The sequence below is a fragment of the Thermobia domestica genome, chromosome 11 (genome assembly GCF_964235325.1).
Source record: "Thermobia domestica chromosome 11, izTheDome1.hap1.1, whole genome shotgun sequence".
In the NCBI taxonomy this organism is placed as follows: domain Eukaryota; kingdom Metazoa; phylum Arthropoda; class Insecta; order Zygentoma; family Lepismatidae; genus Thermobia; species Thermobia domestica.
Genome location: NC_137464.1, coordinates 161,480,689 through 161,508,488, shown reverse-complemented (window position 1 = coordinate 161,508,488; position 27,800 = coordinate 161,480,689). Strand labels below are relative to the sequence as shown.

Below are 27,800 nucleotides of genomic sequence, written 5' to 3'. Positions count from 1 at the left end.
TTTACGTAATAATGTCTTCCATGAGGTAAAAATATTAACGTTTTATTGATTATTCCAATGTTCATAGTACTTCGTAATTTAAGTTCTTCAACTCGTTCTAAGGACTAAACAAAAGAAACTGTACCGTTTATAGATAATTTCATTCACTATTACTTCTATTTTCTCACAATTTCGTTGTTTCTGAACTTTAAACACATGATAGTAGTTTTTGTGCACATATCATGTTTCTACACTTCGAAATAGTCCAGTCAATTTAGGTGAAAAAAGGGCTTAACATCAAACTAATTGTAAAAGAAATGAAGTAAGGTTTTTCAGACTTGGAATAATATCCCCAACAACATATCAAAAGTCTACCGAAATCCGAGCATGGAAAAGCAGCCATATTGGCCGCCATCTTGGATTTACTCTTAAAATCTATAAAATGCAATTATTCCTCCAATTAACTTCAAATCTGTATCGAAAAGAAAGTTTTGGGCACTATGAACGTTATTTTAAGCCATTTACTAATATTTTAACCAGTAACAAGCTTGAAAAAGGCATTTGATATGTTTTTTGAGGTCTTTTTCTTGATTATAATACCATGCAGTTTCTTTTTATTTCTTACCGCTGTTAAAATTTATTCGTTTTCGTTTTGTTTCAGATGTTGATTATTTTGAGCTGTTTAAGCATCGTGGATGAGAATGTAAAAGTGAAATGTGCCTTTGTGACAAAAAGTTATCTGAGGATCCAATAGTGACGTGTCGAACAAAGAAAGTGAGTGAATCCACAAAGCAAGTGAATGAAGAGGAAGTGATATACGAACTCTAAAACAGTGTGTTAATTTAAACCAGTTAAAAAACTTTACCAATAATAAACTTGAGAAAGGCTTTTAATATATTTGTTGAACTCTTTTCCTTTATCATAATCCCAGGCAGTTTATTTTCATTAATATTGTTAACAATTTTTTTCACTTGTTTTTTATAAGCTGATGTAATTATCATGGATAAAAATTTAGATGTGAAATGTGTCATTTGTGACAAGAACTTATCGGATGAACAAACTGTGACATTACGAAGCAAAGGAAGTGAAGGAATAAACAAAGCAAGTGAATTAAGAGGAAGTGGTATACGAACACAAGAAGGACAATCCGTTCATGTGAAATGTAGGAAAACATGGTGTAATCCAAAGAACATTAAGGTTTTGAAAAGGAGAAAACCAGTTGTTAGTACTAGTAATGGATCTGTGCTTCGATCACAAGTGGGGAAGTTTCGATTCAATAAACATTGTCTGTTTTGTGGGCAGGAAGCCAAATTCGATGGTAGAAAGAGAGGATATGAAGTTTTCCCAGTTCGAACTCATGCATCGCATGCTACCATAATGAATGTATGCACCAGTAGGGACGATGAATGGAGTAAACAAGTGTATGCAAGACTTCTGTTTGCTAAGGATCTTCCAGCCGTAGATGCAGTTTACCACAATCAATGTAACGTAAACTTCAGAAATGGAAAAGCAATTCCAACGAGGTATGTGCCAAAGAGTGAAGCAACAAAAATAAGCTGCAACTGAAAGGCCGACCCCAGGAGGATGAAAGAACGAAAAGTTTTCTTGCTGTCATGCAAGACCTCAAAGATAATGATGAAGACCAAATGACCATATGTGACTTACAAGTAAACCTTACGTTTGGGTGAATCGAGTTGCTGACTGAGACACATATGAGAAAGCAGTACTAAATGTGGTCAGTATTTCAGTGATGTTGTAGGTGCGAAGCTCCAGGGGTTTAGGAGATACAGCTACCAGAACATCACATGGAAGTACAGAATAGTCTTCATACAGTTGGAGGTAAAAGCCCTGTAAGACCTCTTGTAACGACAAAAGGTGAATAACAAATATATGGGTATATATTAGGACTAGGGGGAAGTCATATAGTAAGGATATACCTGACGGCGGCCATCTTGAAATCCGCCATTTTGAATTAAGGTTAAGTTTTTAAAATAGGAATAGGGTCAGGTGATACATGATTTAAGGCGTAAATTTAATCAGAAGAACAATGGTGACGTTAATTTTGATTTACACACAATTGGTAAAAAGTTACAAGGAAATTAAATATTGTTGCAGCATATGTATTAGTCCTTTACCGCACCTTGTAAATTTTGTGTTAATGATAATAATTAAATAAAAAGCAGGTGGATAAATATTAGGTCTATAGTAAGAGTTGCCTTGATGGCGGCCATGTTCAAATCCGCCATTTTGAATCAGACAAAAGTTTTAAACAAAATGCATAACATTGACACCTTATTAATAGCAAATTTTACCATAAATCCAACGGTATAACCATTTTTGCTTTATCATTAACTAGCAAATAAAAACGACACTGATGTCCTGATACTTCTGTGTTTCTATGTTAAAATGGATAGTAAAAGAGTCTTCTTCAGACCAGAACCAAAGCGTGGTGCAACCTACATCCGAGAATGGAACATTCAATCTACGAAGTCGTCATTAGGATTAAAAGTCTGCAGTGGCTTGCTTTTTATTCATGCGCTTTTGGGATGTGACACCACGTCACAGTTGTTTGGGATTGGCAAAGGCAAAGGTCTAACGAATATCATGAAAAATACATCATTTATGGAGTATGCAGAAGTATTCAACAATGCAAACAGTCTGAAAGAAGACATAATCACTGTCGAGGAACATGTCATTTGTGCCATGTATGGAGGAAAGACATCTGATACCTTAGATGAACTCAGATACAGATGCTTCAGTACAAAGGTTGTTAAAAATATGGTTCAAGCTGTTCAAGCCCAGTCACTTCCACCGACTTCAGCTGCTGCTAAATTCCATAGCTTACGGGTCTACTACCAAGTTCAGGATTGGAAAGGCAATACAACTCTTCTACCTGAGGATTGTGGTTGGCAGTTACAGGATGGACAACTCCTTCCAGTACTCACTGATCTCCCACCAGCACCACCAGTTCTGCTCGATATCATAAGATGTAAATGCAAGACAGATTGCAGCACTTCAAGGTGCTCATGTAGAAAGCATGGTTTAGAATGTTCATCAGTTTGCAGTGAATGTCATGGTATACTGTGCTGCAACTCCAATACAGAAGATAGTGTAGCTATACAACGATGGTGTTTCTGATGGAGAGTGATAACGATGGAAGTGACAGCAGTGTCTTACTTGTGTTAGTTACTTGTGTTTTGTTAGTATTTTTAAAGAGAGTCTAGTAATTTAAACAAGTCTGTACAAGTTTAACCATCTCTTACAAACACTGATAATGTATCCTTATAATATTCATAACTTTACTACCTATAGGCCTATTATTATCATTTTGTAATAAATGGAATATGAATAGAAACATGATCGGATGATTCCTGGTTTAAAAAGCTATCCACTTATGTATATTTCACTTAAATTGGAACTAAATTGGAAATTTCTAGATTTTGTGAGGAAATTCAATATGGCGGCCAATATGGCTGCTTTCCCATGCTCGGATTTCGGTAGACTTCTGCTATGTTGTTGGGGATATTATTCCAAATCTAAAAAACATTACTTTATTTCTTTTACAATTAGTTTGATGTTTTCACCTAAAATGACTGGACTAAAAGTGTTTTAATACATTTAAGCATCTAATATAATAATCCTTTTACAGGAAAGATTTTGGAGAAAAAACCGTGCCATATATACTCCGAGTTGTGTAGGAGCTGATAACAATAGAAATTTTGGATATCATTGGAATGGTAGGTATTATTTATGATGAATGTTATTTATTAAGAGAAGCAAATACTTAAATAACAATAATAGGCCTAGGTGTACTACTTGACCTGGAAACATTTTCTAAAATATAATCCACTGTAATTTGTGCTATACTATGTGTTGCGACAAATAGTTCTAATATCAATTGTGAAAATCTATCCCAAGAAGATGCCAAGTGGCAGATCAAACCATATTTAAATAAACCATTTTACTTACGATTTTCAATTATTAAAAAAAGACAGTAACAGACCACAATATGTTTTAGGTAGGGATGCAAATAAGCAACAAAATTTTACTATCCTAAGAAAAGAGCTACTGGCCCACATTCCATAATAGAAATCATTTACTTACCTTCGATATGATATTAAATACTCGCCCGTACCAATGAATCACTCGCCGGCGAGTGCTTATTTGCATCCCTGTTTTAAGGAATGGAAGGTTTTACTTAGTAGAAAGGATGATAATCAACAATAGAGGCATACCAAACTATTAACAAATATTCATCTTTAAACAAGACTTTTCAATATACGGAATAATTTAGCTATTAAATCTGAAGAAACGTAGTAAAACATCTTATGATTTATAAAAGTTAGTTTATAGTCAACTTATCTAGAATAATGAGCACGATAGAGACATTAAAAATGACTTTCCAATTTTAGAGCAGTTACAGCACTTAAAACTAATGTCAAATAATTTAAACGTAACTAACTAAATTTATTTCTCATATTTTCAGAGGGTGGTACGAGCAATAACCCTTGTTCAATAATTTTCTCCGGATCTGAACCTTTCTCTGAGCCTGAGACACGAGTGATGCGAGATATTATTTTAGCGAATGCTGACCGCATTCAAATCTACATAACTTACCACAGCAACGGACAGGTAAATTATTTTAATATTTAGCTAGACATTTGTGCTAGACATATGCTAGAATTCTGAGATTATAGATCAGATAAGTGGGATATGTGAATTTGTTAGCCACAGAAGTTCTGAAACATTAAGATTAATAAGGAATTGTGGGATTTACGTGCCAGTTGCTGCCTTTCACTGTGTTGCCAGAACAACTGGAATGTGGCTAAGGACAGTGGCTTAATGCGTTTAGACATAAGTGGAATCCTACAAAACTTCAAGAAACCAAACATTCAGTGTCAAACGGATCCAAAATGTAGACTGTATTCTACCTTCTACTTTGACCTACCAGATATCACGACCTGTGCTTTATCAGCCATGTAAGGAACATGATTGTACAGTAGAGGAGAGTGGGGTAAACCCGGAAAGTCGGGTGCAAACCGGGTACCTCCTTCTAGCTTTTGTATCTGCTGCGATCGCGCGGAAATCGCCGGAACTACGTTCCATCTTGACGAAGGAACAGTGGCCATTACCAGAACGCAATAGACTCGCTGCTTTTGTTGCTGTGAAGAAAATTCAGTTTGAATGGTTTTTGCTTACAATTTTTGAAGAAAAATAGACGGGTTATACTGCGTTCCTGTTTCTGCAAGAGTAAAGGTATGTAGCTGTCTTTGTACAGCATTTAATTATTTTCATTATCATTTTAAGTAATTGTCTATAGCGTTTTGCATAGTCAAATGACGCCGTGTGTGATGAAAGCTGTACGTGTGGGGCAAAACCGGGCACTACTCTGTTTTGGCCCTTGGGTTTTTAAAACATAGAAAGTTATTATTATATACCCTGAAATACTTTTATTTGACCATATTAGTATACAAGTAAGAGGTTACGAAACTAGATATATTAAACAATAATAGTAAAATATTATTATTGTATATAGGCCTAATTATTATTGTAAAATATTCTTATTGTATTATATTAATGTTTAATATTATACAATAAAATATTTTACAATAATATCCTTGCATTTTTCCGCTCCCATGAACTGCTTGGTTGGTTGGTTCCACTTTTACGTTCTACATCAGCACTGTGTCTATATGAGATGGGGCCTACTGTTTAAAGTGACAGTTCAGCTACTACTCGCGTTTGTATCGGAGGTGTGAAGCTCCCAGCGGGATTTGAACCACGAACGAAAGAAACCACGGTGGAAGTTACAAGAAATCCTCAAAGCCAGCATCAAGACTCTACAAACAAGGAAGGTTTAGCAGTAAGAGTCCCTATAAGTCCTGCAGCAAGTGTTCCTAATGTGTCAACACCTTCTGAACCTGAACCACTCAATTTATCCTGCTGTTCTAAGTCCTTGACGCCTGACTCTAAACGTGTTCCTGAAGCATCATTCAATGTTTCACCCTCCGAATTGATGCCTCCCCCACACACAGAGAAAGACGCAGCCGAAGGAGGACACGCGAAAAGAAAAAACAGTCATTTTGACGGGCTTCCCATACAAGCATCAACTTCAGACAGCATTAGAAGAAAAGCAAAATGAAGAAAAGAAGAACAAAGATGGACAGAAGACAAATAAACGAATCAAAGAAAAGGAAAATTTTAAAGATGCCACAAAAAAGAACAACAGACAGAAACTAAGCGCCCAAAACAAGAGAAACCGATACGCTTTATTCGGACTCCAAGGGTGGTGAGGGATGGATCCAATGCACCCAATGTCGGGCCCATGGAAACTGCTCTGGGGCCGAAGAGGAAGATGACTATTTTATTTGCGACTTGTGTCAATAGGCCTTCTATTACAGAAAAAAAGTAAAGAGAAAGAAAATTAAATTTATTAACACCTCATCAAGTTGGGTCCTTTTAGACTTATTCCTATATTTTATAACTATAGTTATCTTATGTCAATGAAAAACTTGAATTTTGTGGAAACTTTTAACATTTTTATTTTCCATAACAATAACACGTCTACCCAGTTTTACCTCACTAGTGGAGTAAAACGGGGTAAAATGACTTATTTTACAAAAGCAGCACCTACAATTACAAAAACAATTAAATAATGTTTTTAAAACTGTGGCTGCATTAACAGATAACTAGTGTTCCTTTGCGGTAAAAACAGTGATTTCTGGAAGCCTTCAACCCTTAGGGTCCCGGTTTTCCCCACTCTCACCTATCTAAATATCGAATGAAACACCGCCAACTATGCTAATATCTTTAGAGAAGGTAGGATACCCAAGGGCCTGTTTCCTAGAACACTTAATGAGAGCATTTGGAGGGTTTACATAATACATTAAAATGTTCCTGAACATCCTGTATCACATATATTGCATGCTCCATCGTCATCATATTGTGTTGACCATCAGAGAATATCAACTTCTTCTTCTGTATCAACTTAAAGCATTGTAATTCGTTTTAGGTGTTTTTAAATGCATTTCCACCAGTGTAATAAGATACTCAATCACTCACTACAAACAGAAAGCAATATAATAGTGATACTGGTTCACCTACCATCCATATTATGAATATAATGAACCCGATTTATACATAAAGAATTTCTCAAATTTTAACGATACTGTTTGCATATAATTTTGGTTGGGTTGAGAAAAGTTGGATGGATTTAAAAAGTAATGTTTTACGTAATTTCCACACAATAAAATTCACTGAAAATTTAAAGTGAAGAAGGATACAGTGACCTAATGTTTAAAACCGATGGTTGCTCTAATTTGCCTGTAATTCTTTTCGTTTTGCTCAGATTAAGTACTTTACTTAAATTGTAAAAATAAATAAGTTACCATTTAAATTGAGATAATCAGTTGCGATTATTGATATTAACGGGACCACATTCTGAATCAGCATTCGCAAGAACTGCGAAGCGTAACGCAATGCAAAAGTAATACTAAGCCAAACATCGCAAAATAAAACACAGATTTTGCGTTACGTTGTCGCAAGCCGTTACAGAATGAGGTATCGATGGTGGTTTCTTCTACGGTAATTAACTTTAATTCTATGAAACCATACATCCTCCAGATTCACGAACGCAGACTATGCACGTAGTTAATATCACGCCACAAGTTGTAGCACACTCCAGCCATCAGCAAGGTCGTTTAGAGCGGAGTTTCGTCTCATGATGTCACTATTTTTATTTGATAGCAAGGAAAATATTTATCAGAATTTGTAATTATCACCGTTGCTCGAATTTCGTATTCGTGATTAAATAACTACGCGTGTTGAAAGAAAAATATCAAATTATATTAAATAACTAGAGCCCTGGAAGCATACAAAAATTTGCACACATATCAGGTCCGCAGTATATCAATCTGCCTCCGCAACATCTCGATCCGCTTCTACACTCTCATTGGCTTACAACCTTGTCTCTTCTATAGTAATTACAATTTCAAAAATAATTCCTACTATAACAGTTCTAAATATTCCCTTTATAGTTTAGTGAATCGTATAGTACACTCAGTGGCGTATTTAGGGGGGCTTCCGGGCTTAAGCCCCCCCCCCGAAATCTTACTTACTATAGTAAAGTATATGAAATATCTTGCAGAATTTTCACATTTTCAGGCAAAGCCCCCCCGAAAGTTAGCAAAGCCCCCCCCGAAACAAAATCGTAAATACGCCACTGAGTACAATATCAATAAAATTAAAGCCAAACATTCAATGCTATCTCTTCCTATTGGAAGTCAACTAAATCAAAGAAAATTCATATACACACAGAAACACGAAATAAAGGGAAACATGTCTACTTACTTAAGATTCCCTCTAATACAGATTGGTAGTAATACCGTATTTGTTAATTACCCCAAAAATTCTCTCAAGTGATGGTAATGCCATATTTGTTAAAATTAGAGCGAATACTTTTTCTTTGTTTCTCAAAACTCATAATACATTGGAGTCTTTGCAAAGAACGTATAGAAAAAAGAATGGTAAAAGACACTCGAGAAGGAAGAATAAGCCACCTAACAAAAACGGTCATAAAATCAGATAAGCATTTCTTATAAATTATGGGGATAGAAAGCAGAAAACATAAAAATAATTAACGAAACTCAACTTTATTCTGGTGATTATTTGTTTCGAAAGGGTATTTACGGTATATTACATCATCATCATAGGTATTCTGCCATTATTGGCAGGTCACTTGCCGCATCTGAAAAGCTCCAATGCTACACGGTCTTCAGTTAACCTTCTCGTCTTCACGTACGATATTTCTGTTTTGACATTGTCCTTCAATTGTATCCTCCTTTGCCTCTCCCTCTCTTGCTACCATACTCTCTAGCAAGTCCCTCACGATACGTTTTTTTTAGCCACTGTCCCAACTAGTTTCCCTCCCTCTTCTCAATAATGTTTAAAACTGATCTTTTCTCCCGCACCATTTCTAACTCCCTTTTATTGGACTTCTGTTCGACCCAACTAATTCTCTTCATTCTTCTCCACACCACATTTCGAAAGCTTCCAGTTGTTTTCCATAACTTTTGCGTAAATGTCCATATTTCTGCCCCATACAGTGCAGTACTTCACATGAAGCATTTTACGAGTCTTTTTCTCAACTCTTTATTGAAGGTTCCACAAAACAGATTTTTCTTCCTTCTAAAGGTTCCTTTCGCCATTCTTGTCCTTGCTTTTATTTCACGATGGCACTTTCTATCATCACTAATGATACTACCCAGGTATCTCAAACGAATCACCTGTTCTATTTTCTCCCCTCTTATTTCTATATTTGATATCAACCATTTCGTTCCTATCACCATGGATTTTGTCTTTCTAACATTTATTTTCATCCAGGGGTGTAGCCAGAAGGTTTTTGTACGGGGGCGCCGTTTTTGAGGGGGAGCCAGCTACAATGTACAAAGCCAAAAAAAGTGATGCTGCTAGTGTTTTTGAGGCCTGAAAGAAAGGAAAATTTTGGTTTTCTTATGGAAAACTAAAGACACTATTTTAGCTTCTTCTTCTTCTTCTTCTTCTTCTTCTTCTTCTTATTATTATTATTATTATTATTATTATTATTATTATTATTATTATTATTATTATTATTATTATTATTATTACCCATAAATTATATTCAAGATAGTTTTTATTATGCTTAATCAAGAACAACTGCCCGGGACCAAACGCTATACTTTTGCGCATAACTATAAAGGTAACCAAGAAAGTTCTGTTCCTTTTCGTAGAAGTCTGTATTCAATTGGACCTCACACCGTGAGTTGAATGCGAGTGGAGATAAGGCGAACGTCAACTGTTGGTGTGGGTATATCCAACATACTACCTGGTTGTGGCAATTCAGACACACCGTGAACTTGCGTAAAGACAGAGAGAACATGGGACATCCACAGAGCGTCATAAGAGCATGTATGCTGAACGAGTTCAAATGGAGATCAAACGCCGCTGTAGCGGGACAGAAGATATGCCAGGCCTTAGGTGAGGGTGTCGTGACGACGCGGACATTGCAGCGATGGTTTAACAAGTTTAAGGACGATGACGAAACACCCGAAAACATCACGTGCCGGAAGACCAACACATGTACAAACAGGAACTGGGACTACAATTCAGTGTGTGGAGAAACCATTCGGCAGCACATCCATCAACTTGTGAAGCACTACAAGTTGGGTCAATGGATCTCACATATTTTGACTCCGAGCCAGAAGGAAACGCGGCAGTCGCCTGTGTTTATTTACTGTTTCGGTGCCATTTCTGGACAGGGCGTTGACATATGATAAAAAGTGTGTCCTATACGAAGCTCCACGGCGCCGTCATCATTGGTTAGCATCCCATGAACCGATTTTAAAACAGCCGAAACCAGCACTGTACCAGAATAAGGTCCAGAAGAATATTTATTATTCGTGACTTAAAAAAAAAAAAAAAACAATTATTTTATTACACTGAGTAGAAATAAAAGAGAGAGCGAATGAAATCCAAATTGAATAAAAACATTGTTTCTCACCAAATTTTCCATCCTCTATGTCTTTTAAAACACTTGTTAAAGCATATAAAATATACTTGTTAAAGCATATAAATCACAGTAAATTGTGTAATCTGCTGTCACAAAAAAGAGTATCCTATTTTTCGATCGGTATGAGGAAGAGATACTATACTATTTTTCGATTGGTATGGAAAAAAAACTATTTTTCCTTACTATTTTACCATAAATTATTAATTGTCAATAAAATTTGTTACTTTTAAATGAATGAAGCGAGATAATTTTACTATGATGTTTTAAAAGCTGGTCATTTCGGGGGGCTAGGAAACCATTTGGGGGGACCCGGCCGCGATTGGCCCCCCCTTGGCTACACCCCTGTTTTCATCCCATATTCTTCACAACCCTTCTTCAAGTTTTCTAACATCTTACTAACTTCGGTTCAGATTCCACCACAAGTGCCATATCATCTGCAAACAGTATACATCTAATCATTCTACCTCCTTCCGAAATGCCGTCTTCATCATGTAGGCTTTTTTCACTATCTCTTCTAAATAGATATTAAAAATGTTGGCGAGAGACAGCACCCCTGTCGAACTCCCCTTCCAATTATACTCTCCTCTGTCATTTCCTCCCCTATTCTAGCACTTACTTGTTGGTTCACATATAAGTTTATTATGAATCTTCGATCTTTCCATTTCAACCCAACCTTCTTTAGAACTCCCAGCAACAATTTCCAAATTACACAGTCAAAAGGGTTTTCTATATCAATGAATAACACATAAACATCCTTCTCTCTTTCTATAAACCTTTCACCAATCACCTTTAATAATCCAATTGCATACCTTGTTTCCTTAATTCTCCTGAACCCGAACTGCTCCTCCTCAACTTTTTCATTTGTTCTTCCATACAACCAGCTGTTCATACTTCGAAATAAGTTTTTGTTGCAAGTGATATGAGACTAGTCCTGTAATCCCCACATCTCTCTGGATTCGATTTTTTAACCATTGGTATCATTAACGTCTTCAGGAAGTCTTTTGGCCACCCTCCTGTTTCGTATATTTCATTGCCGAGTCGGAACTATACTTTCTTACCCTTGTTTCCCACATTGTTAATGAATTCAAGTGATATTTTATGTAGCCCATTTGCGTTTCCATTCCTAATCTTGGATATGGCTTTTTCAAGCTCATCCCGAAGAATACTAAACCCTTTATCATCCTTGCGTACTTCATTTTCTACTTCAACGTCTAGGCCACACGGTCTATGGATACTCTCATATTCCTGTTAGAAGATGTAAATAATTAATAATGTTTACAAGAATGACGATGAAAATTCTTGTCTTTTCACTAATATCGACATTTTTGTCTGCAGTCTGCATATATAAAGATTTCTGTCTTTTATGGAAGATGGTAGATGGTACATTGTTTGAACTTTCCCATCACTTTTATTATAAAAGTTTCCTCTCGCATATAATAGTAATAAATATTACAGATTGATACTTTGCTGGTAAATTATAGGAGCCCAATGACTGTGTCTCTTAGGGCGTGTTGGATAGGTGCCTCTCAAAGACCAGGCATCTTATAGAGATGAATGGGAACTCTCAAGGCCATTTGTCTTAGAGTGTTGGTGGTTGATCAATCGATAGAGATTGATGCCTTCTGCGGTGTCTTGTCTCCTTTTATGCAGAAATGTTCCTGACTGCTTGAGTCTTAGTCACTTGTTCATCTTTAGCGATAGTTGACATCTTCTTCGTGACTGTCATCTGAAGCGTATTTGCAGCCAGCACGTGGTTTTGGAAGCACGTGGAATCTTGCAATAGGAACTAAAATATATCTCCGAGACCAAAACAATGTTCCCTATAGGATTTTGTTGATAATCGGATGGTCCCAAGGACACGCAGTCACGATACCCCAGAGCTCCAGCGAAGATACGGAGTTGAAGTTAGGAATCCTCAATATTCCAGACAAGCAAAGAGAGAGTGGTCAAGTACCCACAGAGCTCCAGGCAATCTAAGTGGGCAAGGAACCTCAGAGTTCCAGGTAAACTAAGAGGCTAGGTTAGCTATATCTTTCAAAGTTCCGGGTAAGCTGAGAGGGAAAGGAACCTCAGAACTGCATGCAGGCAAGCTAAGAGGCTTAAATCCCATAAGAGCTCCAGGCAAGCTGAAAGAGAAGAGTGACCAATCAAAACTGATGCTGTTAGAGGTCCTTCGGTGACTTTTGTATTTTCTTTCTGAATGGGGGCGGCGCTAGTGTCGGTCACGTGTCCCATCGATGATGTATGTATCCGTCGACTGCTGGTTTATAGTACTAGTAACGAAGGACGTGGCTTTGTTGCCAAATACAAAGCACGTAGACTATAACAAAATAATCGCGGTAAGACTTTCCTTTATGTTCTTATTAGTTATTGTTGAAAATATAGTAACTTAAAATATAACAGAATAGATAATTCTTTGTAATTTATCTTATTCTAGTGCCTTGTATATCCATGGAGCTACACAACTGAACGTCCTGACGATTGGCGAAATTTAGTGAGTAAAATTATCTTTTCTAGCATATGTTATAACAAAAAATAGGCAAATTATTTAGTGAATTATTCCATTGTCCAAATTTATATTATTATGAATTCAAGCCTGAAGTGTTCTTGCGCAATTATATAATTTGAACTATAAAAAAGCGATTCGTCTTGATTCTAGAAGGTTGAAATTTGTATCGTAGAACATGGCAAAGCGATATAACCAGTGGTGCTATTCAGTCGGTTCGCACCGGTTCGAGTTTGCAAAATCGTTGTTATACCTAAACATAAATACACATAGATACATAACGCATGACCTAACCAAGAGTGAAAGAAAAAAGCCAAACAAATTTGGGAAACACTTCTGTACTTTTCCGGCTTACTTTTATTGTTGTAAAAACAAGCAACTACGAATTGTTCAACTCAATGTGCAGGCAGAAAAGACATCTCCGGTGACTCCCTACTTTCTTAACCGATGAGTACCAGCGTCGATATGAGTATGTAGAGAACCGGTAGGCTCTGTAGATCACGAATACGTTTGTCTCCATGTCACAAAATAAGATGTGTTCGAACAGGAGTCGAAAAACCAATCGATGGTGCCGACAGTGTTGTGGTCACTTCTCAGGTCATCGTGCACCACTGGAGAGGCTTCCGGTTGAGATCTTTGGGTCTATCCTTATCTCCTGACTCTGCTGCAAAATTCTATGCCACACACTACCCATGAAACACAGAGATCCAGCAGGGTCCTCAACGGGGCCAGAAACACGGATTGTTTACTTGTGAGGGAGCGTATTTCCGGTAACCGAATGCCCCTAAGGCAATGCGGATATGAAGAGAACGTACAGACATGCTAGTTTCCTAATATGCAGACCCTGATGTCGCATTTGATGTTGTTGCAGTGCTAGGGTCATGAACAACCAGCCGCTCTCGACTATTTTGGCCCATGCGTACGGTGAACTTGATTTGTGTGTGAGAGAGAGAGAGAGTCAGGAAACAAATTGAACTATGTCTACACTCCTAGCTATGGCCTGTTGGATATTACAACCAAGCCCAAGAATAGGTTCCAACTGGAACCTAACCAAGCTCAGCTGACGCTTCGGTCGAAATAGCCGAGAGCAATCAGCAGTGTCTGCCCGTTTAGAGCTCTGGCACCGAAACAACTTAAAATAAGACACCAAGGTTTGAATATTTGAAAACTAGCGTGTCTGCACGTTCTTCCCATATCTACATCGCCCGAGGGGCCTGTAGATTATCGGAGATACGTGCCTCCACAAGTAAACAATCCGTGTTTCTGGGTCCGTTCTCGTCAGTTCTTGTGAATACCCTGCTGGATCTCTGTGATTTCATGGGTGGTGTACGGTATAGAATTATGCAGCAGAGTCAAGAGATGAGGATAGATCCAAAGATCTCAACCGGAAGCCTCTTCAGTGGCGCACGAGACCCTGTTGGGACCGTCGATCGGTTTCACGATTCCTGTTCGAACACACCTCACTTTGCGACATCGAGATCTACATACTCGTGAGCTAGAGAGCCTACTGGTTCTCCACATACCCATATCAACCCTAGTACTCATCGGTCAAGAAAGTAGGAGTCAACAATGCAAGGTGGAGATGCCCTTTGAATGGACAGATTCCAAGATATTTGTCTGATGCGATCAATAGAGTTTTCCAGTCATGTCAATAAAAAGTTTCCGGATCTTAATTGTTAATTCTTTTGAGCGCTCCATATTTATCTGTGAGAATAAACGTTTAAAATTTTCAGACAGGAAAAGACTGGTTTCGGTAAAGCCTTGACTAACTCTCACTAACCAAAATATACTATTGTATATTATCTCGTATGTTTTCCCTTCTTAAAGTCAGTTTGTTTGAACGTGACGCTACAAAATACAATAGAAACAGTTCTTAGTTCGAACTCAAGGTGGTAAAATTTGCGTTGCATTCTAAAACGTAAGAACTCTTGTATAGTTTGTTTTCTAAGAGAATTATATTTATCTATCTACCTATCCATCTGCTATCTCTCTCAGATTATATACATATAAGTTGTTCTAAAAATGATGTCTACAGACAATAGAACGCTATTCCTCAGGTCAAAATAAGGCGAAAATCCTATATAATGGCATACCCTCCAGGGCCTCCTACAGCCGCTATAGAGAATCAAATTTTCATTATGTGACAATGTCGCAGATTAACTTGTAACCATTAACATTACTCTACGAATCCATCAAGCAATTACATCGATTGTTACACTAAGTGTAGATAGTATCAACGTCTATGGACTTTATCTGGAAAAAATTGATATAACTATTTGATAGATGGGTAGATCTCTTTAATTCATTATCTGGGACATTGCCACATTCGCGTCTCCAAACGAAGATCTGAAAGGTATATAATTGTATATATTTTCCTGCTTTCTTTTGGCTTGTAAAATAGTGCTCTGTAGTCCGTGGGCGTCATTTTAGAACACCCGATAAATATATCGGGTAAAAGTGGATCTGAAAAGATAGAGGACTCATGACTTGACACAGTTCGCCGTGCCTATGTTTGCCCATTTAACTTCTTTACATAAATGATTGCCCTAATAACGATTAACTGTAGATGTCATACCTGTGAATAATTATAACAAATGTGAAATATTCAGTTCAAAATACACTAACGATCCGATGTTATAAATTCAGGCAGAAAAACATGTGGTTAAAGTCTGATCAAAAAGAAATGAGTGCATAGATGAACGCGATTACCCAACTTCGACGAGCGCAAACATTATTCGAAGAGAAAGAAAGAGACGAGTAAATGTTACCCTTCCTTATAACGAAAATCTCTTTATGAATTATACCTGTTTGTTAATTTCTTCGATATCATAATATTATAGCACGTTTTCTTGCCCATTAATTTTTTTTATTAATTATGTTCCAATTTGTCAGTACTGTGAATAATATTTTCAAAATAATATGCTCCTTTTTCGAATTTGTTCAATATGTTACTTAGTGCTCAATACAATTTAGATAAAATAAGAGGATTAGTCAAAAAGTTAGATGCACTGCTTAAGAAAATAAAACAGGATAGAAATTTTAGAATAACTTTACTTGTGTCATAAGTTCCATTCAGAATCTACTTTTTGACGTAATGACCTCCGTTATTTAAACATTTGTGGAGGCGTGGCACAAGTTTTTCTATGCCTTCTGCAAAGAAATCCCGTTCAATGCCCGATAACCATTCTTGGACTGCAGCTTCCACCTCGTAATCCGAGTGATGTCGTCGCTTTGAAAGTTTCTTTGCGTTTTCGTCTATTGTTACGCGTCTATTTGCAAGAATGCATTCATTCACGCAAGAAGCGATTTCCGGATTTGTCGCAGTTGATGGTCTTCTCTCGCGCTCAGCATCGTCAAAATCTGTATGTCCGTTCTCAAATATGTTGCACCACTTCGTAACAACTTGACATGACATCGCATTTTCATCATACACTTCATGCAACAGCCGTTAAATTTCAGTGCAGTTACACTTTTCGCCCACATAAAAAGAACGAATCACTGCACTGTATTTCCAATTAGGATGTCACTTAAAGCTGTCGATACATGTAGGGCTGTTCCGATAATCGAGTAATCGATAACAATTCGATAAAATTTCAAAACCGTTTCATCGATAAAGAATTTCAATTTTATCGAATTACCGAACTTTCGAGACTCTCGAAATGTTCCAGACTCTCGAAATGTTCGAGACTCCCGAAATGTTCGGGACTCTCGAGGTGTTTGAGGCACTCGAAATGTAAGAAACATTAGACAACTTCGAGACACTCGAACTGTTCGAGAGTCTCGAATTGTTTGAAAGCAGCAAATACAGAAATATATCAATATGATCGCATTTGTCAAGTCGCTTGAATATTTTGAAAAGTACGGGATTATCGGAGTGTTCGGAAGAAACAATGCATTCGAGGTTATGATAGTTATATATAATATGTATTACATATATGCAGAGTGTTCATATTAAAACTTTTCTCCTTAGCAATGAAGTGAAGGAAAAGTTTTTTCCCCACAGATCTGTACAAGGTTTAAGCAGTCTGTCAGAAAAGAGAAAGAGGAAGAGAAAACATGCATCACCCGAATGGAATTCGAACCCAAGACACCATTAGTCTACTAATAGTCACTTTGCTGATTGCAGGCAGAAAAATAATTTTACGTGTGATTTCGATAAATACAACTTTGCAATAACTTATCAGATGAAAAAAAAGTTGTTTGACTAGTTTGGCTGTAAGAAGGAATCATTGGAGAGATGAAGGAACCGAACTGTCCATTACTTTTGATAATACCCGAAACTTCGATAATACTCGAAATGTTTATAATACCCTAAACTTCTTTAATACTCGAAATGTCGATAATTCCCGAAACTTCGATAATACTCGAAATTTCGATAATACCCGAAACTTCGATAGTATTTGAAATTTCGATAATACCCGAAACTTCGATAATACTCGAAATGTCGATAATACCCGAAACTTCGATAATACTCGAAATTTCGATAATACCCGAAACTTCGATAATTTCAAATACTCGAACGGTTTCGAGTAACCGATGACAACTCGATAAATTTTTAATCCCGAAGTTCGATAGGTCCTCAGCCTTATCGATCAACCCTAGATACATGTTTACGACTGATTATCAGAAACCTCCACTTGCCTCGTGAAAGCGCTACCTCACACGATACAGCTACAGGTCTGCAGCGTTGCCGCATAGTCTCATCAAAATAGCCTTCGACCGAAAATATTCACGAAGGAGTGCAACTAATTTTCTGACTGACCTACGTATTACGATGCATGGTAATACAATAAATGTGTAGTCTATTTCCATATATACGAGATCTCGTAAATCAGAGATTGGATTGAATATAAGTTCCTTCACAGTAAATAGTTCCATTTTTATTCAAACAAAAAGCAGGAGTGAATATTCAGCTCATATTTATAATTGAATCGGTGATTCGAAAAGAGCAGAATATTCCAAAAATAGAGAAGTACATTCCATGATTAACAATCCATTTCTGTATAACTAAATATCCAATCACATTACTTTTTCGGTATTTTGGAAAATGAAGCGTCTTAAAATACACTACAAATCTCCTATATAACTATTTTTAAATAAACAAAGTTATTTCCGGAAAGTTACTTTTTCTCAAAAGTGAAGCGGTTATTAAATGTTCCGCTTTTTTCCCTCACCGATTCAATTGGTTTAGTAAGCTTCGAGCACCATGCTTTTTATGTCATGTTTGCAATTAGCGCATTTTGGAACTATAAAACCATAAATAGAAGTATTTTTAAATTAATCTCTTTGAATATCTTTTGGTAAAAATATTCTAATTAATATATACTATTTGTAGCAAAGTCTCGCTGACGAGGCTTCTGAAGCTATTTATAATGTGCACGGAAATTATTATCAAGCAGCTCAATCTACTGAGCTTTTTGGTAAGTAAAAATTATTTTGTTTTTCTCTAATTCAACTTCTTATTCATTGACTCACCTAAGAAATTTATAATTTAGCTAATAAGTAATAAATGGATTGTTTATTTCTTTCTTTAGAGCTTATTCTTCATCGAACTTACTTTGTAAGACTTCAAACTACAACTTAGGGGCGTTTTCACTTAGTTGATTTGTAGTCGATTCAGTTGAACTGGCGTCACTTACAACTCAGTCGACTGTGTAAACAAGACTTCGACCTAATCAACTACTGGTCGAAGGCGACGAATCGACTGACAACTTAATTCAAAGAGGTTCTATTTTCTGTGTATATGGGCTCCTGTAACCACTTCATAGCGCGCCCTGAGGTCAATGGTGCCGACTTTTCAGAAGTTATGTAGGTGCATATCAATGGAGGGACGTGTTAGCCTATATGTTTTCAGGGAAATTTTGATATTTGATTGATTTATTTTTAGTTAAAATCTTTTATGAACACTGTCATAAAGGGATGTGCTGTGATAAAGTAAAATACACTGGTACTATAAGGATAAGTTGGGGCTACCCTAGCTCAGTCGGTAATACAGCTGGCTTAAACACAAGAGAAACGAATTCAAACCCGGTTTGTGTGGGTGCCGAAGCCCCGGAGCACCCACGTATCGGCGCGCATGCCTGAGGTTACAGATCGAGGAAAAGGATTCTAGATGTAGAGATTAGTTTTCAATCACTTCTCGTTTATCATGGTATTCTGATACAATGTTTTATATTAGGTCTATTAAATCCAGGGTTCGGATCAATGGGGATGAGAACTTCCTCTTCTCGTCGAATGAATTTAAAATCTCCATCGAACATCAAATCGTTACTCAAATCAGTGAAAGACAATCTTCACCTGCGTACTACTGGAGTATAACATATACCATGTAAATGTGGCAGATTATACGTTGTTTAACTGGACGTACCATAGAACAAGGATGCAAACAGCACTACAGCTACGTAAGATTTTAGCAACCCGAAAAGTCAGGACTAGCAGAGCATAGCTTAGAGCTGGAACAAAGAGTTAATTTTACAAATACCACCATAATAGCGAAGTGTAGCATTTTTTGGGACAGAATAATAAAGGAAACCATCTCACGTCAAAGGAACAGTCACGATAGAGACAATCGATTTCAACGTAGTACGGGTATATGGTATCTGGTCAGCCCTTTTTAGGAGCAAAAAACAGGCGTCCAACAAAGTTATTTCCTGTAGCAGCAACAACAGCCAGCAGGAAGCATTTTCCTCAGCCTATCACAAGCTTCTATTCATAGCTTCACCCCTAAACATTTACCATATATATATATATATACAGATGGTGATCAGAAAAATGGAAACACCTGCACGAAATTGCAACTTACCAGATTAATATGGTCTTGGGCCACCTTTCGCCTTCAGAACAGCCTTGATGCGACGTGGGATGGAGGCATAGAGGTCGTGAATAGTAGCAAGTGGAATTTTACACCATTCCTCGTGCTTGGCATCAGCCAGTTCTGTGAGAGAGGATGGAGGTGGAAATCGTCGCCGGAGTAGTGTTTTCAAGATGTTCAATTATGTTGAGATCTGGGGATTGGACGGGCCAGGGGAGGTGTTGAACTTCATCCCGATGTTTCTCAAACCACGCTGCAACAACGCCAGCTGTGTGAATGGGTGCATTATCATCCTGGAAGATGGCGTCATTGTCCGGGAACAACATCCGGACCATAGGATGCAAGTGGTCTCCTAAAATTGCGACATAATCGTTGGCAGTGATTGGTCCGCTGAGTGTGATCACAGGACCCAATGAAAACCATGATATGGCGGCCCATAGCATCACCGAGCCGCCGCCATGTTTCACAGTTGGGCGGAGACACTGCAGATCATAAGCTTCATTGGGCGTTTTCCACACAAAAACACGGCCCGTGGTTGGGAATAGGGTGAAGGATGACTCATCCGACCACATCACACGTTTCAGTCCTCAACGGTCCAAGTTGCATGGTCACGGCACCATTTGCGGTCTGCGAGAGCGTTATGGTCCCTGATGAGCGGTTTGGCCCGTGCAACACGATCCCGTAAGTTCATGTCATGTAATTCGCGGCGGACTGTGATTGTCGAAACAGGGTGGGGGAGGTGCTGATTGAGTTCCTCCGTCACTTGCTCCGCAGTGGCACGACGGTTCTGCGTGACAATGCGCTTTAATACCCGGCGTGACCTGTCACTCATGATTTTCTTCCGCCCACTGTTCCGCTTCCCCGATGTGGTTTTCCCGTGTGTTGTGTAGGCCATCATCACCTTCGACACTGTCCCACGCGACACACCTAACACAGTAGTCACTGCCGTCACATTCACTCTACATAACCGCGCACCAACAATTTGCCCTCTTTGAAAATCTGAGAGGTCTCTCATTTTACACTATCTCCTTCTGCTGCAGCCACTGGACACTGGTGTTCCACTGCGCCTGACGTAGTATGGAGACCGACCTAACACACCACCACCAGCGGTCCGGCGCTGCGGGCGCCACGGAACCACTGCCAACCCATACATCTGACGTGTTGCCAACTACAGGTGTTTCCATTTTTCTGATCACCATCTGTATATATATATATATATATATATATATATATATATATATATATATATATATATATATATATATCTTCACCTGACTATTAACATGAAAACATCTACTAAAATGATGTCACAAGGGAAAATTAAATTATTTCTTCGGATTCCTTTACGGGAAGGATAGATTTCGCAGCATACGTCATCTTCAAAAACTGTGATTAAAGAACGCATGTTTACTTACACACCTAGTCATTCTACTGAGATACAAAGATCAAGTCATAATTCCTAAATTTACAACACTTCGTTTTCATCTACACTCTCCGGGAATCACATGGATCTCGACATACACCAGTCATGCTATACTTAGCGAAAGGATTCACTTTACTTACTATCAAATAGATCAGATTGCGATTCTGTCAGTATTTGATTGAGAATGGGTGGATGCTTCTACCACAAGTAGTGCCGACCGACTACGACGAAACCTACCTTCCAATCAAGAAAAGAATGTTCACGTTTGCAGATCAAGAAAACTAAAGTACCAAGATCCAATGACAAGGAACAATCGTTAGCCGTACAGATAAACTGTTAGATGACGCCAACATCTCTATGCTGAAGAAAGGACTAAACTTTGCACCTACACCAAAGTACATCCGCACTGAGAATATCATGGAAGGGATTTCACGAGCCGACAGCCACCTGCCAGCGGATGTGAGTGACGAGATATGAGTGAAAGTTAAACAGGCCTTTTCTAGGGCCAATCTACCAAAATCCAGCACAACCGAAGCAGAACGTGCTCTTCTTGTGTAGCTTTGTGATAACCTAGACATAACAAAACTGCCAGCAGACAAGGGTAATGTCACTGTCCTATTGCCTACACAAGCTTGTAAGAAGATGGCTGACCTACTAAATGACCCAGCCTAGAAGAAACCAGAAGTCAACGACCTCAACTCTATGGTTTACCAAAAGTTCATAAGAATGGTGCACGTCTGAGGCCTACTGTCAGAATCATAAGGAGTCCAATATATCGCCTCGCAAATTACCTCACGTCAACTTTAAATCCGTTGGTTAGAAACTGTGAACATCACAATAAAAACTCTTGTGATTTTGTTAAGATACTGAAGAACTGAAATTGAATCCTAACGACCTCCTGGTCAGTTTCGACGTAGTTTCTCTATTTACAGGAGTTCCTGTAAAGGATATAATACAGTTGATACGAAATCAGTTCAACCTGGAATTAACTGACCTGTTTCACCATACACTGACCTCCACGAACTCTCAATTCTTTCTCTACTCATGGTTTACTAATAAGGGACAGTATAAACTTATCCGCGAACTACAAAAGTCACATATTTAACGGTTATTTGTAAGTTCGATATGGGTGCTGTTTTCATTGTCCCAGCCTTCACAAGATTCGTACTGTACGCAGTTGTAGTTAAACATATCCTAACAATTATGGATGCATTGATATTATCGTGTTCAGCTGAGTACATTTCCTCTTCTTCCTTTGTCACACAAGAAACCTGTAGATTGGCGATTAACTTCCTGCGTCCGTGATAGTTCTTTTGTTGAATTCACTTTCTTAAAAGGCATTCCTTATATGGTGAAGATGTTAGAATTTCACTCAAGTTTGTTCTTACTCTTCTCGATGCTAAACATTCCTTGCAATTCTCTGAAAATGGTGAAAATTTTCCAATAATAGAAACCTTTTTACTAGTTGACAGTTGATGAGGAGAATCGAATGTCTGTTGCATATAGATATACTTACTCGCAGCGCAGGAAAGAAATATTTCTCCATCAGTGTCCACAAATTTGTGAAGAACTATCCTATTTGTTCCAAATTAAAAATGTTGATCCTACTACGCTCATAGATTCAAATGTCCAAGGATAAAAATCAGATTGTCACTTCATAAACTGGTAATAAATATTTTTTCGGCATTCTAATTTTCTTCGTTCAATTTGTTGTTAAATTGTAGTTCTTCAGCTAAGTCAGATTTTTAGAAATTGCTTTCGAAAGAATAACATTAATTTATCAGCTAGCTGCTTTACATGGAATTTAATAACTTCCTCATACCTATCAGAAAATAGTCTTTTCGAAGCTATCTAACCTAATGTAGGTGAAACACGGAAGTCCATCCTTTGTTTTCGTTTTGAAATTTTATCTTGCAAAGAGCTTTATGGACACCATATCTGTTCGCAGCTATTCTTACATTAACATTTCAATAAACATACATCCAATTGCTGCTTTCTTTTCATTTTCTATCCAAGACCCATGAACTCCTTGTTTTGTTTTCTATTTTAGGTATATTTGCAAATCAGCCATTGTCCTATGAGTCAAATATCTAAGTGATACTTCATCCAAGATTTGATTAAACTCCAAGATTTACGAAGACACTTGTTTATATTTCTTTTATATATCATAATAAGATAAATGTCCTGAAAAGTACTTCTGTTGGAACACCAATGCGCAAAAGAAGAACGTCCACACTTGTTAACCCGAGACCTCCTACTACTTGTACATGGACTGAAGAAGAAACGGCATTGTTTTTCTGCTGATACAGTAGTTCTAGCTCATACAGCTATTTCAGAACTAACATTGTCCGATACTTCCCGATTTTCCCCTAGTGTTAATATACATTTTACAAAGAAATAATTTCGGAAGGGGAGTTACTACATAATGTGCTTGTCATTTAAATCTACTATTTGTTAGCAATTTTAATTGCAGTGTGATATGAGCTACCAGTTGCGGCGATTTACCAGCTAGATGTCTAAATAGGAACTTTTAGATTTTTTTCGAATTTGTTATTTCATGTTTTTTATTCAGAATTTCCTTGCAAACAGTAAACAAACATAATATACAATCGCAGAATTGCAACAATCAACATTTATCTTACGTTCTCATTTTTTCACGGAAACTCTATTTTTCTAAAAAAATACTCTCTCTCTCTATCTATATCTATATCTATATCTATATCTATATTTATATATCTATATCTATATCTATATCTATATATATATATATATATATATATATATATATATATATATATATATATATATATATATATATATATATATATATATGCGTGTGTGTGTTGTGTTTCCCCACCAACAACCTCAAACTCCACAACATATTTATTCTATTATTCAAGGACTTCATTATACAGGCACACGATTGTGCAAGCAGCGACATCTATTAGTTTAGATAAGTAAGCATTAGTGAAAGTAGCAATATCTTTTTGTTTCATGCAGGCAAACGTCATTGAATGTAGTAACATCTATTAGTGTTAGGTAGGCAAGTGTTAGTGAAGTAGCAACATCTTTTAGTTTCGTGTACGCAAGCGTTAGTGAAGGTAGGCAAATGTTTTAATGTAGGCAAACGTTAGTGAAGGAAGCGACATCTATTAGTGTTAGGTAGGCAAGTGTTACTAAAGGTAGCAATATCTATAAGCATGGCTTTATTATTAGCATTAGTGTGACACGCAGACTAGACGTTTGACATCATTATTAGAATATATATAATTAAAGCTTTCCCTGCAACATGAAAATTCGTACATTATGGCTATAATTTGAACATTTTAATTATCTCTTGGGTTGGTGCGACTGAAATGTTCAAATGTGTCACTTTCAAAAATCAAATCATTAAAGCTAAAATATCTGACTATTCAAACCAATATCTTCTGACTTCTAATTCAAACTAAATTTGTTGCCTCAATAGACTTCGTTCAGCCATTAACGAAAAAACTCTGAGTCTCCAATGCCGGTGTCACAGGGATATTTTACCCCTGGAAACTTTTACCCCCTGGAAAGTTTTACCCCCTGGAAATCTTTACCCCCTGTCGGTTTCTGATAATTTCAAAGGAAAAGTCAGAAGTTACATTAAAAATTCATATCATTGAAAGTGATCTCCCAGTGTATGCACTCACTTTGGGCAAGATGGCTTTAAATCCGAAGATTTGGTAGGGGAGTAAAAATTTCCTAAGAAATTATTACCTCCCTGTCGGCTATTGGTTACTTGAAAGACAACCTCAAATGTTACATTATAAATTGAAACCACTCCGTAATATCTCTTAACAGATACAGTCACTTTGGTCAAGGTGGCTTTAAATCCGAAGATTTGGTAGGTGGGTGAAAATTTCCTAAGAAATTATTACCTCCCTGTCGGCTATTGGTTACTTCAAAGACAAGCTCAAATGTTACATTATAAATTGAAACCACTCCGTAATATCTCTTAACATACACACTCAGTTTGGGCAAGATGGCTTTAAATCCGAAGATTTGGTAGGTGGGTAAAAATTTCCTAGGAAATTATTACCCCCCTGTCGGCTATTGGTTACTTCGAAGACAAGCTCAAATGTTACATTATAAATTGATACCACTCCGTAGCATCTCTTAATAGACGCAATCACTCTGGCCAAGATTGCTTTATGTCCGAAAATTTGGCTTCATAACCCAAAACTTGATAGTTCGTAATGCTTTCATAGGAAATAATTGCTTTTCCATTTTTGCATGTGATTTGCTTTCTGATGAGGTTGTCTTAAGAAAAAATGAAATGATATCTTTCAGTTTTACGTCCTACGCATATGCCAGTTAGGCTAAATTAGACGGTGATTATGAGAAATGAATGAATGATGGAATGAAAAAAGTGTGAGGAAACAGAAGAATCCGAGAATGCCTACGAGCACGGTGTTTTTCCACCACAAACTACACACGGCCCGAGCTGGGATCGAACCAGTGACCCCAAACACCGGAGGTGAACGCTCTACCACTGAGCCACCGCGCCCCCCCAGTTGTCCTACGATAGTTGCAGTGTCAAAGTGTTAATTTCTATTAATTGTTTTCTTATTATTTCAATGAAATTTGTATAAGCTGCTCTTTAAGAGGAACAATTCAAATCTTACATCTTAGCTGACTAGTATAAAAGGAGGAAGAAACTTTCCTCCGAAACACTGCACTGTTAAAAAAATATTTCATAGTTTCGTTCGTGAAAGCAGCTCTTGACTTGTTCTACTAGTAGTCGAGATTTAAGGATTCAGTAGCGTCGAAAGAAAACTATTGATTTTGAAACTCGACTTGTTTCTTTTGATAGTGTGGAACACGTGGGAAGAAAATATATTGAGAATAAACATTCTCTTGAAACAAAGGTAAGTAAATCTAACTTTAAATTATGTTATTTGCAACTGATAAAGCAGAATTTGATTCCAAAATATTACCTAATTTGCAGTGTAAAATATTAGATATTAGTTGCCTTATAATCTTGACAACTGTTATTACACAGTTTATAACATAAATGATTGAAAACGTAAAACACATCTTTCAATTAAAAACAACGTTATTGCAATTTATTCCTCTCTCTCTCCTTATATACACATGGTAGACAAATTATCATGATCAGCCGCTATAACGGGTTTAGACAGAAATTCACAACAGTGTTGCCAACCAAATATAAGTTTATATTTTTTCAAATGGCACTACGTCAGTTTATTTCATATTTCAAACCAACATGTCAAATGTAAAGTTAAAATAAAACTTTTATTAATCAATGTTACAAGCTAAACATATTATGGTATCACAAACATCCGAAGTTTGGAAGCTTCTAGAACAGACACAGCACAACAGAGATGCACAGGATAATGTACATCGAAAGAACTCTAGCGCTGAATACCATGGTCATGGTATGACGTTTTTCGAATGAATAGAAACGAAGTTACAGGGGTTGAAAATTTTGAATTTTTTGAAAGTCTTTATTTAAGAAAATCTTAGGTAAATATTATATCTAGTTACATGTATGGTTTGCAATGAACGTACAAATTATTTTACCGTTTACAGCACTTCAATATCTTAAACCGTACCGGAGATATAATAAACATTGATAAAGTTGTCAACACTGTTCAAAATGGCGTAGCTAGCCAGCGCGAGCTAGCCACCAGAACAACGTACAAGGTTTGTAAAAGGAAGATTCTCAAGTTGTATGTACAACCGCTGAAGTTGGAAACTTAAAGCTTGTTCAGTACATAGGATCTAAGACGTAAGATACCACAGAGAAACGATTTTTGGAATTTCGAAGGGGAAGCGAAGAATACGGGTGAAAATTATCTTATAAAAACGTGTACATTTTCGGACTCTATTAAACTCCAGTCATCAAATTTAGTATTTCAACATCTCATTTAAATAAATACAACTTTTAGCCTTCTTTATATATTATCTCCCTATGAACTTTCCGAAAATAAAACCATCCTTTATCGTTCACAGACTGTGTGTGTCTGTTAAGACATAAAATAGTATAACATCAATTTATAATGTAAAAATTTGCCCTTATCCTTGAAGTAACACAGAACCAATACAAGAGTAAAATTCAATAGGGAAAAAGCACCCCTATAAAATTCCTGATATAAAGACATCATACCGACAGTCAGTGCGTCTGTTAAGAGATAACAGGGTATAATATCAATTTATAAAATAACAATAGATTTTTTTCTTTGAAAAAACAAGAACGGACAAGGGGACATAAATTCTCCAAGAAAAAAATACCCCCTCTCAATTTTACGGATACAAAGCAATCTTAGCCAAAGTGAGTGCGTCTGTTAAGACATAACACGAAATAATATAAATTTATAATGTAATATTGCAATTGGTCTTGATGTAACCAAACCCGACCGGGGGTAAAAATTTCCTAGAAAAATAATACCCTCCTATCAAATCTTCGGATTTAAAGCAATCTTGCCCAAAGTGACTGTGTCTCTTAAGAGATATTAGGGAGTGGTATCAATTTAAAATGTAACATTTG

General features: G+C 37.0%; 1 protein-coding gene across 1 annotated transcript in view; it reads left to right on the top strand.

The window, feature by feature from the left end:
- LOC145664535 (carboxypeptidase B-like) overlaps window positions 1–27,800 on the top strand; it is a 111,179-nt gene that overhangs the window by 62,139 nt on the left and 21,240 nt on the right. Inside the window, exons 6-9 of the mRNA XM_081731293.1 lie at window positions 3,629–3,716; window positions 4,466–4,611; window positions 12,963–13,019; window positions 18,367–18,451. Of these exons, the coding sequence (XP_081587419.1) occupies window positions 3,629–3,716; window positions 4,466–4,611; window positions 12,963–13,019; window positions 18,367–18,451 (376 nt within the window). The remainder of the gene's footprint in view (window positions 1–3,628; window positions 3,717–4,465; window positions 4,612–12,962; window positions 13,020–18,366; window positions 18,452–27,800) is intronic.